At 38.2% G+C, this 17,766-nt stretch overlaps 1 protein-coding gene across 1 annotated transcript in view; it reads right to left on the reverse strand.

Moving 5' to 3' along the window:
* Positions 1–17,766, reverse strand: part of MUC6 (mucin 6, oligomeric mucus/gel-forming) — a 28,768-nt gene that overhangs the window by 984 nt on the left and 10,018 nt on the right. Inside the window, exons 13-31 of the mRNA XM_051804400.1 lie at positions 17,184–17,345; positions 16,547–16,641; positions 15,776–15,908; positions 14,537–14,786; positions 12,788–12,840; positions 12,572–12,681; positions 11,665–11,816; positions 10,800–10,941; positions 10,214–10,324; positions 8,061–8,246; positions 7,367–7,606; positions 6,292–6,448; positions 5,392–5,535; positions 5,200–5,262; positions 4,227–4,274; positions 2,883–3,059; positions 1,511–1,780; positions 816–857; positions 187–429 (exon numbers count right to left, since the gene is read on the reverse strand). Coding sequence (XP_051660360.1) covers positions 187–429; positions 816–857; positions 1,511–1,780; positions 2,883–3,059; positions 4,227–4,274; positions 5,200–5,262; positions 5,392–5,535; positions 6,292–6,448; positions 7,367–7,606; positions 8,061–8,246; positions 10,214–10,324; positions 10,800–10,941; positions 11,665–11,816; positions 12,572–12,681; positions 12,788–12,840; positions 14,537–14,786; positions 15,776–15,908; positions 16,547–16,641; positions 17,184–17,345 — 2,778 coding nt within the window. The remainder of the gene's footprint in view (positions 1–186; positions 430–815; positions 858–1,510; positions 1,781–2,882; positions 3,060–4,226; positions 4,275–5,199; positions 5,263–5,391; positions 5,536–6,291; positions 6,449–7,366; positions 7,607–8,060; positions 8,247–10,213; positions 10,325–10,799; positions 10,942–11,664; positions 11,817–12,571; positions 12,682–12,787; positions 12,841–14,536; positions 14,787–15,775; positions 15,909–16,546; positions 16,642–17,183; positions 17,346–17,766) is intronic.

The following is a 17,766-nucleotide window of genomic DNA, read 5'->3' on the forward strand; positions in this document are numbered from 1 at the left end:
AGGAGGATGCAGTCAGGGTCATGTGTTGGTCAGTCCTATGACCTGCTGGTATCCCACGAGATTAACAGTGGGAATTGGGTACAATACCAAAACTGAGGCCTGTGTGGGACACAGGCTGCCTAGGAGAGAATGATGGGATCTGGAAGAAGCAGACAGAGCAGCAGGAAGGGCATGAGGAAGGCTTACCAGGATGTGATGTTCCCAGCCATGTCGAGGACCCAGTTGAGGAGAGGGAAGAAGCAGATGAGGCTGAGGTGGCAGGCAAAGAGCTCAAGCTTGGAGATGTCCTTGCCAGTGGAACTCCTGGGCTGGTGGCAGGACCGGTCTCTCTTGGGACAGAGGTGCTGCTGGTGGACGTGGCAGGGGTGGTCTGTGTCTGAGAGACAAGATGCTGCACAGGCTGTGTCAACGTTCTTATGTGGGTGACAACTACAGAGAGAAAAGCACAAGTTGATTGGAGGTGGCAGGGCAAGAAGGGAAGGCAAAGGAGGTAGACAATTCCCAGGCAGAACCCCCATGGTAGGGGGTAGGAGTAAGAAAGACAGAACTAGACCCCACTGAGTCTTACTGGGCAAGAGGGAAAAATACGCCAATTGATCTCCCCTCAAAAAATATGCGGCAAAACTGGGCCTGAAGTGTGCCCTCTGACAATTCAGCACCCCCTGCCTTTTTCTGAAGCTCCTCAGAAAAGAGCCTCTCTCGATCTGCATGTTTCTTCTCCCAGGCATTCCAGACTGGGCAAGAATATCACCTGGAAAAGCTGGGGAAAGTGAAGCAGAGCCTTAGACTAAGGGCATTTGTCTACTCCCTCTTACCTTCTATTTCCTGCAGAGTGGTTGTTTGGATTCCCTCACTGCCTGTAAGGCAAGTAAGTAAGAATGAATATTAGTAATGGCTGGAAGGGTTCCTAGACGAAGCTGTAATTCCTGGCACAAGGAGCCCCAGATGTATGCACCCCAACAGTACTTTGTGGGAGACACATGGACTGGGAGAGAGTGTACACCTGCCCTCCCACTACAGCAGAATTCCCACCACACACCGTCCCAACCTCTGGTGTCAGTTGCTAACCCAGTAATTCATGTTGCCATACAGTTTCAGAGGAGACTGTCCTTGTTGGTATATTGAGTGCCAGACAGAAAAAAAAAATACTTTTATTTAATATTTATTGTTGGGAGTACTTGTTAGATTGACTAGGGAGAATATATATTCTGTGGTCTGTGGGTTTTCAAGAACTTGCCTTGAGACACGAGAGATTTTGTCTAAATTTGGAGGAAATGTTGGAAGAGAAATGTTAGGTTTAAGATCATATCTGGATGTCAAATGCTTGCTCCATTGGCAAGACAAATTTCCATTTTAATCATGCCTCTTCAGTTATCCTTGTCCTTTCCTACCTATTTGCAATGTTAAGACCACTAGTAAGAATGCTTGGGGTTTTTTGACTAAGTAACACATTGACATATGTCTTGTGAGTGATGGTGTCACCTGGCAGATACCAAAAAGTGATATTTACCTGCTGTTGTTAGTTTAGGCTCGCTGAAAGTTATGCTCTGAGACAGGGTTTGAGTAGGCAATGAGGAGGTTGTCATTTCCTTTTTGATAGTGGTCTTGAAGGACGGTGAGGTGAACCGTACTTGTTCTGTCTCTGTTGAAGCAGCGGTTGATGAGGCAGCAGGTGTAGACCTTGGTATAGTGGTCATGGTTCTCTTTGTTGTGGTAGTTATGGAAGGAGTAGTGATGGTTGTAGTCATGTTTGGTGTGGTAGAAATTGATGTTGTATGTTCTTTTGGGGTAAAGGTAAATAGTACAGTGTGAGTAATCAATTCATAGAATAATTAAAAATAGATAAATTATGAAGAAAATACCCATATTTTAGAGACCCTTTTTCACCTTGATCTTTTGACTATTTTCAGCATTGTTGTTGCACTCATGTTCTCAAAAGCTTGTCAAATATTTCTGTACTTATATTTGTTTTCTATTGTCTCGTGTCTGTCTTTGTTCTCAGTTTCTGTATTTTTCCTGTACTAGATTTTTTTAAATATAATTTTTCTAAGAAGTTAGCTTTGTTGTCACTTATTGACTACAGTCTGTATGGGCTTTGCCCAAATCACAATTTCATTGGCTACTATTATGTTCCAAATCAGCCCCAGTTTCAGCTTTCTGTAATTCATATTAAAAAGTTAAGTAACATTATACTATAGGACTTCCTTGTCCCAGTGTCCAAATTATCTGTCATCATGTCAGTTTTTGAATCCTTTGGGACCTCTTTTTAACTCTGCTTTCCCTGATAGCCAGGGTCCAAGATGGTTAATTAGCTGAAGTGCATGTTGGTGTGAGGCTAAATGAGTCTCCACAAGCCATAGAATCAGAAAGTAATGTATGTTGGCAGAGTAATCCTCCTGAGAGCAGGACTCTAGAAACCTAGACAAAGCTGCTACACTAATACCTGTGTGATTCTGCTTTGGGCTTGCTTACATTATTCAGAGTTAATAGACTGGTTGCTCCTTGAATATGACTGCATAACTGAATCAACTGTGGAAAAGAAGCTGAAGCTGAGCTAATAAATCTAACTGGATCTGGGCTGGCTTACTGCTTATAGAACTTCTAATGTGCTTCTCAGATGAGTCAAACAAATGTCTTTTGGTTATGTTTTTAACCTAGTGTCTATATCCTTTATCTTTCCACGCACTTTTGATCTACACTTCTGAACATTTCTGGCTGACAAACTCCTTTCTGGAAGCCTGTTTTGCCTACCTCACGATTTGGAGTCTAACGCTTGGATGCTGTACGAGTCTGCAATTCTTTCCTGGGAAGTGGTATCTCAATTATGTATAGAGTAGTGAGCTTACTGTAATTTATTTTAGACAGTAACACTAAAAACCTACCAGTTGTTGACTTCGTTGTGACAAGAGGTTGTATGGGCGAAGTTCTCGGAACTGTAGTTTTTGCAGTTATTGTTGGATTTGTAATCTCAGTTGATGTAGCAGTTGCAGAAGCACTAGGTACTGTTGGTAGGGGGCTTGCAGCAGAGCTTCCTGTTACTTTAGGCTGCACTGTTGTTACTAAGAGAAAAAAATCAAAATGAAAGGATAAGAAATAGTCCTCAATAATCTATTTATAATGTACCTATATGAATTGAATTTTTTTAAGTATAAACACTGTTTTTATAACTATTAGCGGTGACTACTATTAACACATTTCAGGTGAAGCCTTTTAGATGAAGCCTTTGAGAGCAGTTATCCATTGCTTCCTTTGCTATTATGTGCAGTGAATACATTAAACAGGTATTCATGCAGAAGCTTTATACCTTTTTCTTCATTTGAAGTGAATTTGGCATAAATATTTGTGCATATCAGCAGAAATGGAATAGTATTTTATTATCCACACAACCCACAGTGTAATATTTTCCAATACCATCTGTCTTCAAGGAAATTAATGGAATTTCTAACAAACTTAAGATCATTGTATATCGGTTCCTTTCCTATAGCAGGCTATAGAGATTTGGTATAGTCAGCCATACATTTCCACGAAGACCTTCTTAAATTGTTGAAGTGTTATATCATCAGTCACTCTGCAGTGAGCAGGGACATCTTCAACTAGATCAGGTTACTCAAAGCCCAGTCTAGCCTGCTCTTGAATGCTTCCAGGGATGTGGCATCTACAGCCTCTTTGGGTAACCTCTTCTAATGTTTTACTACCCTCATAATAAACAATTTCTTCCTTATATCTACTCTTAATCTACTCTCTTCTAGTTTAAAACCATTACCCCTTGTCCCATCACAACAGGCCCTACTAAAAAGTCTGTGTCGATCGTTCTTATAAGCCCCATTCAAGTACTGAAAAGCTGCAATGAGGTCTCACTGGAGCCTTGTCTTCCCCAGGCCAAACAATGCCAGGCCTCTCACCCTTTCCTCATAGGAGAGGTGTTACAGCCCTCTGATCATCTTTCTGACCCTCCACTGTCTGGAACTGAGAACTGCACAGCACTCCAGGTGGGCTCTCATCAGAGCAGAGGGGCAGAATCCCTTCCCTTGGCCTGCTGGCCACGCTGCTTTTGATGCAGCCCAGCATATTATGGTACCAGGTCATTTTTCATCATTGCATCTTATGCACGTGAAACTGGTGATGCTACTATAAAATGCAAAAAAAGATATCACCGACTTTGTAAACACTTATCAGGACATAATATCAGTATGTAAATATTGGTTGGGTCAACTGTGTAAACTAACCTGGTGAAGGTGAAGATGTTTCAAGCGTGGTGCTACTGCTTTCTTCTCCTGTTGTGTAAAGGTAGAACAGGTTAAGTTTGTGAATAAAAGCATATTAAAATATTCCAAATAAGGCAAATTTCAGATTGGATTCAAAGGATTGTGTTAATTAGTGAAGGATTCCTGAAAGTGTTTAATATTACATATTTCAGTGGTAACATTCACACGGAAGGACTTAAGTACAAAGAAATCAATAGATCTCAAAATAATAATGAACACTAGTAAGTTTTTGCTGTCTTTCTTTTGACTTTTATGCTTAAGGGCACTTCACTTTTCAGGGACAATGGAATGTGGCTTTGTATGTAAATGAGATCAGCAGCCAAGATTCTGGTTACACAAGTAAGAAGAATTCTGTAACATGAAAAGAATTCTCCTGAAGTTTTTCAAATCCAAACTGTGCAGCTTGAGTCTATCTAAAACATTATTTAATAAGACAGGTTTTCACAGAAGTAAATGATATGGCAATAAATCTTAAGTTAATTTAAAAAGAAAATCTCTAAAAGAGATTTGCTAAGTAGAGTCCATTAGCTAAGTCTAATCTTCTTCTAAATGTTCTCTTTTTCAATGAAAAAAGTTAAATATTCTGAGACTCACAGCTTTGCTGGTACTGTCCCTCACACAGACCAGAACAGCAATACACTTTCTGGAAGAGCCACCTTTTGAAAAGTACTCACATACATGAACATAACTTCTAGTGTTGCTAATGAAAATCAGTCAGGTTCATCCAGCTTCTGTATTATAGCATTGCCTACCCTAATCCTGTTTTTAATTAGTTCTTTTCATTTCTTTATTTACCAAGCAGTACAGTAATGGGATTATTTTGAAAGAAAGTTATGCTCAGATGAACACTCATTTATTGAGAGGTACTATGAAAAATATCTTCTGTGAGGCTATACTATTTTCCAATTACTGCAGAGAAAGAGATGCTGCTTACCACATGGCATGCACCTGTTCTCTTCATGGTCAAAGTATTCATCATAAGAGCAGTTGTAACAACCTGAAGAAAGGGAAAGAAAGCATCAATTAGATTACTATTATTTAACTGTGGTATGACTGATTTAGAAAACAGCATTGAAAATAATTATTATGTTACTGTTTCCTGGTTTAGAGTAGTATAGCTTATTACCTTCAATGTTGACATATTTGTAGTTTTGATTTGGGCAATTACAAGGCCTGTAATGCCAGGTGCATTTCTCATCATTGTAGTCAGAGGAATAAGCACTGTCAACTCCTGTTCTTTTATGAGAATTGTAGTACTCACAATAGACAGCTAAAAAAGGTAAAAGCAAGACAGAAATCAGATTTTTTTTTTTTTTTACTTCATGGCATGGTATTTTTAAAGTACTAAAGGGAGGACAAAATTAATAAAAAAAATTAAAAAAATTGACTGAAGTTATTAGTTTCTTAAGTAAATTTATATTTTAACTCAGTGAAGTCAGTTTCTTTTTTGCAAATGCAGTATGCAAGCATTTCCACAATTTTTAATGCACAATATAGTGAAATGTGGAAAAGAAACCATCACAGATGACAACTCTAGCATTGACTCATAAGAGGGTCATACTTTTTTTTCCTCTATACACAGTGTTCTGGAACACCTTGATATCTTTTTCCTGTTTTACAGTGTTCCAGCCAACACAGCTGTCTTCCTTTCCTTGACATCCACACAGAAGGTGATTTCATCATAGCTAAAATGAAATATATTTTTTTACAATTTCATGCTTTCTCTGCTGGCAAAGTGACAGTGTGCTACACCGAGGCAGCAGAAGAAACAGTCTGCTTTCTGTGACCACATTATTTTCTCTCTCGTTACTCCATGGTAAAAAGAGCTATAATAATTTGTTTAATTTAGCACAAATGAAAAGTACAGATTCCAAAATCTAGGTGACTGAAGTCAACTATTTGCCCACAGAGAAAATGCAACCTTTGAGGTGCTTATTAATAATTTTCTTGCATTGTCATATGAATATACCCACAGTAACAATAATAATGTCTTAAACTTGTTTAAGGAGAACTTAAATGAACTTACGACAGAACTCAGGGGTCCTCCAGTCAATGCAGATACCTTTCTCTAAACATGCCATGGCATAGACTGCAATGGCATCACACATGCATTGACAGTCCCCTCCAGTGTCACACCCACAAGAGTCTCGAACACAGGCCTCATAATAGGGTATCCGATTCACCTGCATTGGAAAATGAAGGAATGAATTTTCTAAGATTATTTTGTGCCAATTTGTTAAGAAGATGATTTTTCTTGGGCTAGACAGTACATGTTCCACTAAGAATAACTAGTATTTCAACTGAACACTTGTCAAAGCAATTACAACCTCACATCATACAGATCTTTTTAGCCAGACTCAGGTGTCTCCACATCAACAACAGAAACTGATGATGTTTTGCCTTATACATATTTCTAATTTTATACTGGTACTGAACATGTTATGTATAGTTAGCTAAAAAAACTCCTCAAATCCCCACATCCATTCAGGCACAAGTATCTAAGTTCATCAGCTGTACAGCCTCTGTACATACATAAACACTGCAGCATTATCCCCATTTTTCACTTGTTTTCACCTCCTGAAAATGGAGGATTCACCTAAAAATGGGGGATTTCCCTTCAGAAGGCCTGCTCCCTTGTGATATTTTCATTTCCACAAAGTGGACAACTTAAAACAAATAGGAGGGTTGATGGTATGTTGTTCTTGAATGGACGATCAAAGTAACAGTGTTGACTTACTGATGAGAACACGAGTTTTCAGAACTTTCTTTAGTTTGATTTTATAACAAAGACTAAATGGTTTCAAAAGAGTAAGTGCATTGATCAGGTATCACCAACAGACTAATTTTTGATTCTTAAGTCTTTTTCACACTCGTAGTTCTAGTAATCAGTTAATACCACACTTAGCTTTTGTGCTTACAAAAGGGCTGGTGAAGTGCAAATAAGAAAGGATGAAAATCAACATAAATGTGAGGTATAAAACATTTTATATGTATTTTATTGAAATACTTTCGGAAACAGAAAATCGCCTGGGAGAGTGTGAGCACTTTGGAAGAATGCACATCATGCCTGTAAGCAAAAGGAGGAGCAAATAAATTCTTACCTTATTGTGACAGGCAGAAAAAACCTCACCATTGATGACAGAACATGTCTTTTCTGCCCATGCTTTACGATAAGGGTTCTTGCTACAGGGATCCACAACAAAGTACACATCCCCACAGAGAGGATTCTCTTTCCAAGAATTGACAAATTCCAATTCATTTGATGCCACATACTTGCTTCGAGTTTCAAAATCATCCTTCATATTGCCATTATAGTTCCCACACAAACCGCATAGAGTTTCCTGGAATAAATGAAAGCAGCAGTGTCAGTTCAGCAAGTTACAATTACTCACCTTCCCTTTTGATTACCGATGGTTTCCTGTGCTTTAGGAGCGAATGTCATCTACAAATACTCTATCAGACAGTCTTAGCTTCTTGTGCAGGAGATTCTGTTTGTCACTGGAGGAATGTGTCTTCTAAACTGTAAACTGTCATCATTTAGAGATCAAATTCAACCATGCAGTTCTATAGAATACAAACATTTAGCTCAAAAATTTCCTGAATGCAGTACAGAAATCACTTAAAAATCAGGCTCTAGTGAAAATCTCTGCTGTTTTGGAGATAAAGACGAAAATGAATTGCTAGGAGCTTTTCTGAAGAACTTTTGCCATCACAGGGAGTCAAGGCAACTGCAATTAAATGTGCAGTTCAATCTGAACTGAAGGACACTTTACTGAGGAAGTTATTCTGCCATACCTGTGTTCCTCTGGAAATCTTGATGAAGAAGTTCATGTGCTTATTCCAAATAAGGGTCATGTTGTATTTTTCTGGGATAATGATATCAAACATCAGGTGAAGGGCGTTCTTTTTCACATGATATTGTACACTAGGATTTTCCCCAGAAATAGCGAAGGTTTCATCTCTCAGTATGATTGTCAAATTCTGGAAGAAAATTTATCTAGAAATTATAACTTATCAGGTTTCAGTATTTTCCTTACTCTGTGTCACACTGCTAAAGATCAGAACCTGTGATACTATTACAGACTATCTTCACATTTCCACTCGTTTTTCAAAAGTCCTGGCAGTCAGAAAAAAGGGAAACATTGCACCCATTTTTTAAAAAGGTAGAAAGGAGGACCCTGGGAGGAACCAACCTGACAGCATCACCACTGTGTCTGGAAAGATCATGGAGCAGATCCTCCCAGAAGCTGTGTTAAGGCATATAGAGGACAGGGAGGTGATTTGAGACAATCAGCACAGCTTCACCAAGAGCAGATCTTGCCTGACCAACTGAGTGGCCTTCTATGGTAGAGTGACTACATAAGCAGACAAGAGAACAGCTACAGATGTCATTTATCTGGACTTCAGTAAAGCCTTTGACAGGGTCCTCCAGAACAGCCTCCTCTATAAATTGGAGAGGTATAGATTTAGGTGGACTGTTTGGTGGGTAAGTGATTGGTTGGATGATCACATCTAGAGGGTAGTAATCAATAGGTCCAAGTCCAGATGGAGCTCAGTAAGGAGTGGCGTCCCTCAGTACAGTTTAATATTTTCATCAGTGACACAGACAGTGGGATCAACTGCACTCTCAGCAAATTTGCAGATGACACCAAGCTGAGTGGTGCTGTTCACACACCTGATGTGAAGGATGGGATGCCAGTCAGAGGAACCTGGACAAGCTTGGTGGTAGATGCCCCATCCCTAAAAACATTCAATGTCAGGTTGGACAGGGCTTTCTTTGAACAACCTGATCTGGTTGAAGATATGCCTGCTCATTGCAGGGGTGTTGGACCAGATGACCTTTAAAGGTCCCTTCCACCACAAAACATTCTGTTATCAATTTTACAGGCTTTTTTACCTCCTTGGAATTATTTTGTATGCATATGCAAATCTTCACAGGAAACAAAAATATCTGTCATTGTTCGGTGTTATTGTTAAGTGTGCTAGCACTCCACATTTGGTGGAAATAATATCATCATCTACATATGGCCAATAGAGTAGAGGAAGTATGTTTTCATGTGTTTCTAAGGACAGTCAAAAAGTAACAGGGGCTATAGCTCTCTGTCCTGAGGTCTTTAACCATCTCCCACTTTTGTGTGTACTTTGCCAACTTTACTCCTGTCATACTGCAGTGTTTCCATGTCTAGATAATCAGAAGGAAGGTTTGTTTGGAGTGTGCATTTATGAAATGGAATCCTAAGCAAATAAACTTTTTCACCACAGCACTGACCAACTGGAACTGCCAGTATTTAGTCAGCAGTGTGGCAAATGTGTACTTTTTGTAGTGCTTGTTCCTTGGGATAAAATCTCATCTGTTCATATTTTTCTCTCTGTCAGATACTGAAGGATCCTAAGACAAGCTGATACTACTGGGCACTACTGTCCAATTAAACTGAGAACAGTAAAACTTATACAGTTCCAGAAGCTGTCACATTGCAGTAAAAATGAGGATAACTACTCATTAGTCTAGTTGCATAGATATATCTCAGGAAAAATCTGGATATATTTTGAATTTCAGATATTATCTGGACTTAGAGAAATTTTGATAGCTTTTGCTCATCACCCACGATGAGAATTCCTCAATTTTATACTATTATTTTTCTGAGTCTGGTAGAGAGAGGTGGGGAGGGGCAGGAAGTCGGTATCTTTTGATCAAGCAATTCACTGATAAGTAAAATGCAAGATTTTCTGGCTTCTACATAGGTGAGAACCTTGGAGAATTAAACACAACATGAGAACTGGAAAAAAAACAATCTATGGCATTTCCTACTAAAACCAAAGCTGTAGGTTTAGCACATAATTTCACTTAGAAGACATCTCTTCTAAGATACAGTTAAAGTTTCCAAAATAAAGTAATCATGGTCTTAAAATAACTATTCAGCTGGATAATGGCAGAAGGAAGAGCTTACCCCAAGGTAAATGCTGATGGATCTGGAGCATGTAACTCCTGATATCCCACAGATGACATTCTCAGTAACAATTTTGAAAGAGGAAACAGGTCTATTAATACCGCAGCCATCCTAAAAAAACCAAACCAAACAACAAAAAGCATAAAACCCCAATAGATTCTGTGTCTGGAGTCTTCCAACTCAAAATATAAAAGCATAAGGAAATAAAGAAAGCTTAAAATGTCCTGACTGATTCTGCCTGTTTTGGGAGGTGATGACCTCTGCTTTGGTTGTCAATCTGACATCACTTCCCTAAAATATATAGTTGTCTGGTACGGAATACATATATATCAATGACTATTTAAACATGTTATTAAATCTAAAATTGGTTAATATTGCATTAAAAAGCTGTTTTTTTGAGAAGTAAAATATTTTCATCTTAAGCACTGAAATAAACAAATTATACAAAAAATCATTAAGTGGCTTTAAAGATCCAAAGTGCTCTATTGGTTATTGATGTATCCTATCATGTTTTCATTAGTCATTTAAATCAAGCTATTTCTTGATGCTAAGGTACTGCCAAAATCAGCAGTAGGAAGCAGGTTACCGTAGCTAATATGTATTCACAGTTGCCATCAAACACAAAACGCTGTCCATCAAAAGTGGTGATGTGGCCTTCTCCATAAAGGTTACAAGTTGAGGAACACCTTGATTTCTGAACACATTTCCATTTGCCTTTTGTGCAAGTGCTGGGATGAGAAGAGAAATCATACTCAGATTTCAAAGAAATGCCACCTTAATCTGCTTCTTTTTATACACATCCACTTTTATAAATAAGATGTTAATTTAATTGATTTATGTACACTGAGACAAAGTTAGAGTTAATATAAAGAACCCTAATTAAAAGTCAAGGACTGCCTAGAAAATGAATTCATGATAAAGAAGAAATTTTACATAATTTCTGCCTTTTTATTTTCATGAAACAAAAAGTATATAAAACCCATTTATTTTTGCTCCTAATGAGAACAGAAGTCACTGTTCTGTGTAGTTTGGGGGGTGGTGGTGGTTTTTTAATGTTAGATTAGTGACTGGAAATGGAATAAAGTTCTTTGAGAATGCTGCTAAGGAGATGGAAACAATGTTTGAGGGGGGATTTGCTTTTATCTACAGAAAAGGAGAAAGATTGTGCCCTCATATTTATTTATGTGGAGTTGTCAATAATCATTGACCTTATGTAGTTTACAGTTACAGGCCCTACTGGATGCCCTTATTCTGGAATATGCATAAGGCAGAAATTATCCCTGAAGTCGGTACCATGACTCTTTTTTTTATACATCCTCTACTTTGCCATGGTGTTTCTTCCATTCAGCTGTTGCCATCTCCTACTCTCCTGTCAACTAAACACTTTTTTTATGTTGTTGTACAGTTTAGTGAGACAGAGGTTCTGCAATGAAAAAGTATGTGATTCTTACCAGATCTCACATTCAGTTTGGATTTGTTCACCTCTTCCATAAGAAAGACCACCATATTCACATGGACACTCCTCAGCTGGAACACACTTGCCATCGAGATTTTCATAAAGGCCATCAGCACAGACACAGCCTGATTCACATTTAGTTGGTATCTGGTAAAGGTCAACAGATTGCAAAATGAAAATAACTGTGAGACACATTTTATCCTGGATGTGAATGGTGTCAAGAGTGAACCTGTGCTAAATTCTGTTTTGACTTGATCTTAGTTTTGTGATGTTCCTTGCACTAATGTGCTAGTCAACTTTCACTGAAGTTGTAAAATATACTTGTGGTGTGGGATATTAAACATACCTGAAGACTCTGAAAAATTGATCTTCCTTTACTATCAGTCCTTTTTCAGAAAGAGTACAACAGAAGTTTCTTTATATCAAGGAAGCTTATTACAATTCTTCCAATTAGTCTGTTTCCTTAACATAAAATTGTAAGAAAACCCTATCAGGACAGCCCAGATGTTCACCTAGCCCAGGTCTCCTGCATTCTGTGACTGGTAGCAGCAGAGAGTTGAGAAAAAATAGAAAAGGAAGCATAACACGCAGCTTATGGAGTACTTGAGTCAGAGGTGATAGCCATGTAGTTAAGACTCCTTAATGGACTTTTATTCCATTAATTTAATATAATTTAATTCATTAATTCATGCAGTTTAATTCCTTCAATCACTTCTTAAATATATGTACATATTTTTGTGTCCACAGTCTGTGGAAAGAAGCCTGATGTTTAACTGTACCATGCTAGATGAAATATCTCCTTTTATTTTATTAGAGGGAATGTAGTTCCAAGTAGTTCTAAATAACACTAGAACATTCTAACTCTCTCAAGAGGATAAACATCCCAGATCTGTGAAACTCACACATTCAATTCCAGTAGCCAGCATCTGACAGGTAGGGGCACATGCAGCTCCATACTTGTTTTCTAAACTGTCAGAACATGATATGTATTTCTTAGGAGCTTTGCAGCTTTCTAGGGAAAAGGAACAAAAACAAACATTGAAAAGATCACGAAGCAGTAATTTTACAACATAGGGGAAAAAAAATATGTTCCTGAGTAAACCATATCAGACCCATACCTGCAGGATTTTGAGGTTTGCCTGTGCAACTTAGCCTTCCATTAACACAGTAGCTAGGGAGAAAAAAAAAATCAATGCAAATCTCTCTTGAGAAAGAAATTTTTATTTTTTGCAAAATGACTTCATCAGAAATATTTCATTTATGTTATTAGCTCCTTCCCATCCTTTGAAATGGAACATAAGTCAACTTGTCTCTTTACTTTTTGTATTACACAGTAACATTAGTTTTGGAAGCATATGGTAGGCTATTATCACTATTATCACTAGTAGGCAATCATCACTATTATGATGGTCTATCAAGTCATTCTTGAAGTTAGTATATAGTGTATTGTATATAGCCCAAGTGCTGTTGACAAAATCTCCTACTGGGAATAATCAGATCTTACCTAATGTTTTCTATTTTTCTCTATAACATTCCCAAGCTTAAGGTAAGTCAAATGCTTTTTGTTCATTTAAGGATATTAGTGGTGTTGCCTTAGAGTTTTTGATTTTTTAATTTTTATAGACTTTAGAAGTAGTTATGTAGTGAATGTAGATTTTAAAGTAGCTGCACTATATCCCTCACCCCTTAGCACAGTAGTTTACACATTTTCCCACGTTACCCCTTTCCCATATCAAAATTCTGTTAAGTCCGTTAGTTGTTTAGTCTTGTTTTCAGTGTGGATTTGCAGAAAGCACCTTAATGCCTGCCCCAAGGAATGTAAACATGGGCACAATGACCTTCAGGCCAAGACTTTGGAGGGCCTCCAAGGGCTGCATGTGCTTTGATAAAGAGGAAGATGATGAAAGAGGGGCCCCAAACTCCCCCAAACTCAATTCCTAAAGGGGTGTGCCGAGGGGCAGAACGGGGCAGAATTGGGGGGTGAACAAGCGGGGATTGGATGGACATCATTATAAAATTGTAGCACCCAGGTCGAACGGGCGCGTGCGACAGCTGTATTCCTGGAGCATGGTGACTCACTAAAGCTTTCTGTTTTCTTATCTCCTACCTAATTGGGCCCAGAGTTCTTTTCAGGCAATAGTGGCTTAGGAAAAGGTAAAAAAGATATCTTGAAAAACAAATTTTTCCTATTAAAAATAAAGCAGTATATACTGATTTGGGATGGAATGGAGTTAATTTTCTTTGTAGCAGTTCAGTGGTGCTATGTTTTGAATTTGTGACCAAAACAATGTTGATAACACAAGGCTGTTTTAGCTGTTGCTGAACAGTGTCACAGCATCCTCTGCTCCTTATGTTGCCCCACCAGGGAGGAGGTTGAGAGTGCAAAAGAAGCTGGGAGAGAACACAGCCAGGACAGCTGACCTATACTGACCAAAGAGATACTCCATACTATACTACATCAAGCTCAGCAATAAAAGCTCAGGTAAAGAAGGAGGAAGAAAGGATGTTTGGAGTTACAGCACTTGTCTTCCCAAGAAAGCATTATGGATGACAAATTCATGCTTTCCTGAAAATGTCTAAGCAGCTGCCTGCCGATGGAAAGTCCTGAACTAATTTCTTACTTAGCTTTGATTGCACATTGTCTTCACTTATTAAAAAAGCTTTTTTGCATATTAATAATAAAGAAATTTATTAAACTGTCTATATCTCAACTCATAAACTTTCTTGATTTTTTCTTTCTGATTCTTTTCCATATCTGGCTGCAGTGGAGTGAGCAGCTGCTTACTGACCTTAACCATCAGCAGAGACACATGAAGACCCCTCACCTCCATTTTCAGTTTGTTAAGCTTTAAACTTGACACACTTACCAGGTGATCCCACCAGTTATTGTTGACTGGTCAGGCAGGATGTATTTTCTATCTTCCAAATAGCAGGGACAATGAGATTTACGAACACACTCATTCTTGTGGTTTAAGTACAGTCCTTCAGGGCACTGGCAGCCTTCAACAGGAATATCAGTTGGATGACATTCCAGGGCTCGGTTGGAGAGTGACAAGCATGTCCTGTCACATGCCTGAGCGTTGTAGCTGAATGTTTGATTGCCAGTGCAAGTAATGGCTGTAAAAGAAGAGTGTATGTTAAACTTCATTTACTGATCCTCTTCCTTGTGAAAGGTAACTGTGCTCATCACATGCTGCTTATTTTGTGTCAACAGCTTCAATGCTCAATGCTTCCAGTAGCTTCTCTTCCTATGGATATGGAGCTCTAGCAAAACGTATTGCAGACCAGGGCTTAACAGCAACTATGTAGCTGTTTCGAAGTTTCATGAAGGTTTAGTTGTTTGGAAGTTTCATGAAGGTTAAATATGTAACTGCTTCTTTGTGTATCTTGGAATAAATAACGCAAAGAGAAGCTTTGCAGAAATATCAATGTATTTTTGAGTAGCTTTGCAGAAATATCAATGTATATTCGAGTAACTGTGAAACCTGTACCTAAATTGCATAAGAACAAAATCAAATCTGCACCCAGAGTTTTTCCTAGTTCATTCTCATTTTACAGTACAGTATAACCCTATTTATCTGTCTATTCCATCACTTAATTGTCAAGTCCTGGAAGCATCCACATGCTCACCTTAAAGCATATGAATAATCTTCTTCATATAGACTAAAATCACAATCGTTTTCTGAAAGAGACTAGAAGGATATTCAAAAGTTGGGTATCTGTTATCCCATTTCTGCTTTTTTCTTCTTTCTGTTCACTACTTTTCCCATTACTCTTAAGATGATTTGGACACTGTTTCAAATATTGCATTACCATTTTGGTGGGGTTTTTTTGTTGGTTTTTTTTTTTTTTTTTTTGGTGTTTTGACACATCTGCAATGCCAGCAGCTCCTGGGAAAACAGTTTTTATACCTGCTGGCTGGCCTACTTGAGCAATATGTAGTTATTTCTGTAAGCACTGACAAGTTGTTTTAAAATAAGTTCTTGTTCTTACTCAGTTTTGTCACAGGTGAATCAAACACAGGAATATTCTAAACAGGAATAGGCAGACCTGCATGCATGCATTCATCTGATGGAAGACCATTAAGAGCTGCTTCAGTTACTTACTACAATTGTCCATACTGCCTCTCCAGTTCTCAAGGATTAAACCCATTGAACTGCACGCTCGTGCATATGATCCCAGAGCAGAACAAATGTATGGAAAGGTCTCTTCATAGTTACAGGCCTGGTAGACACATCTCTGAAACCCAATACATGGAGAATACTTTGTTACTGGGGTGCAGACATCTGGAAGTGCTAAACCCTTGAGGTGTTTAAAAGATGTGTGGATGTGGCACTTAGGAACACGGTTTAGTGGTGGATTTGCTAGTGTTATGTTTATGGTGGGACTCAATGATCTCAAAGATCTTTTCCAAACTCTGTGATTCTATGCTGAATAGCAGAGCTAAGTCAGACAAAATACACAGTATTGCATAACTAAAACTGAGGGAAAATATCTGAGTAATTGCTTTGCTGATGTAAATAAAATATACTTAATACCTAAAAAAATGCCTGTTTATTCGCTGCTTCTCATTTTGAATTCTCAAAATGTTTTGTGTAGATTGGCAAATACAATTAGTTCAATTATGCCCAATACTTCGAATAGTTATAGTTGTCATGGACAACCACCGTATGAGCAAAAATACCTTCTGATTCATAGGAATGGGACTGGTGCCTATGAACAGACAGACTTTCAGTGTGGAGGAGACATAATTTTCAAAACCACACCTGTTCCTTTGCTTCTATGCCTTGCTGATTCCATGCGTGGGATACTGTCTGTGAGCACAATCTGGCTGATATTTGGACTCCCTCTGTACAACGTCTATCATAATTTCCTACCTTGTAGAAAGGAATAGGGTTGACCACAGCATGGCATTTCTCAAACACTGTACCCTTCTTGGTAAGAACGGAGCAATGAGTCTCAGCAGATATTTCTAATGAAAGTAAATCACAAACATTAAAAATAGAAAGTTAGGGAAAAAAAAGAAAAAAAACTTTAAAAATCCTGATATGTTACTGAAGGTGAACTTTTGGCAATGACGGATCGAACAATAGGACAACTTAACTTGTTAGCTTCCATACTCTGTTTTTGTACAAACAGCTCAGTAGGGGTTTTTTGTTTGTTTGGTTTTTTTTTTAATGACCAATAGCAATAGAACTTGGGAGGGCAAAGTCTGGATTTCAGTCACAGTACTTTAGAGCAACCCTAAGACATCCATAGACATTGCAATTTCACTGGATAGATCATCAAAACCCTCTCATTCTCATTCATCATCTCAATCCCAGATCTCTGGAATGGAATCTGATAAGTTTTCACTAGATATGAATTCTAGAAATCAGAAATGTCTTATTGTGACAGAATTTGTGATGTCTCAGTTTCTGCTTCTACTAAACTCTCATTTCCCTGGTATGAGCTTATGGAAGTGTCAGACAAAGCTAGCTGGAGAGATCAGTTACAACAGGATCATCTACTTACTGTTTAGTTGACTCAAAGCACAAGGGTCAGTCTCTCTCTCTAAAGCAGGATGGCAATTTCCTGCCCTCCAGGAATCTACAAACAAGGAGGCTGTCCCTTCAGTGATATCCATGCTAGTCATGAAGTCATCTGTAGTGTCTCCATTGTAATTGCCACACAAACCTAATAACATCAGAAATGCAAAGGATGGATGACAATTTAAGAATGTGTACACAGTGGTCTATGTTTCATTTTATAATAGTGAGAAAATTGACTCAAAAGCTCTATGTAGAGTGTCAGTGAATACTATAGATCATGTACCCAGAGAATCTTGATTATGTACACATTCAGTTACTGATCTTCTGCCTCCTCAAGTGAAGAGTGTCGACTTCTATTTAATGACAAATTCATAAAGAAGTTTTTGTCTTGTTTACAGAAACAAGTGGTTTTAAGTGATATAAAAGAGAAAGGCCACGAAACACTTATGCAACTGCATGTTTTCTTATGCATGTAAAATCCGTAATGACAAAAAATATGCATTTTGAATTTGTAAAAGATAAAGCCTCTCTGTAATTCCCCATGATCAGAATGCAAAATATGCCTG

Source organism: Manacus candei, unplaced genomic scaffold (genome assembly GCF_025592945.1).
Source record: "Manacus candei isolate 608988 ecotype Guabito, Panama unplaced genomic scaffold, ASM2559294v1 h1tg000060l, whole genome shotgun sequence".
Lineage (NCBI taxonomy): Eukaryota > Metazoa > Chordata > Aves > Passeriformes > Pipridae > Manacus > Manacus candei.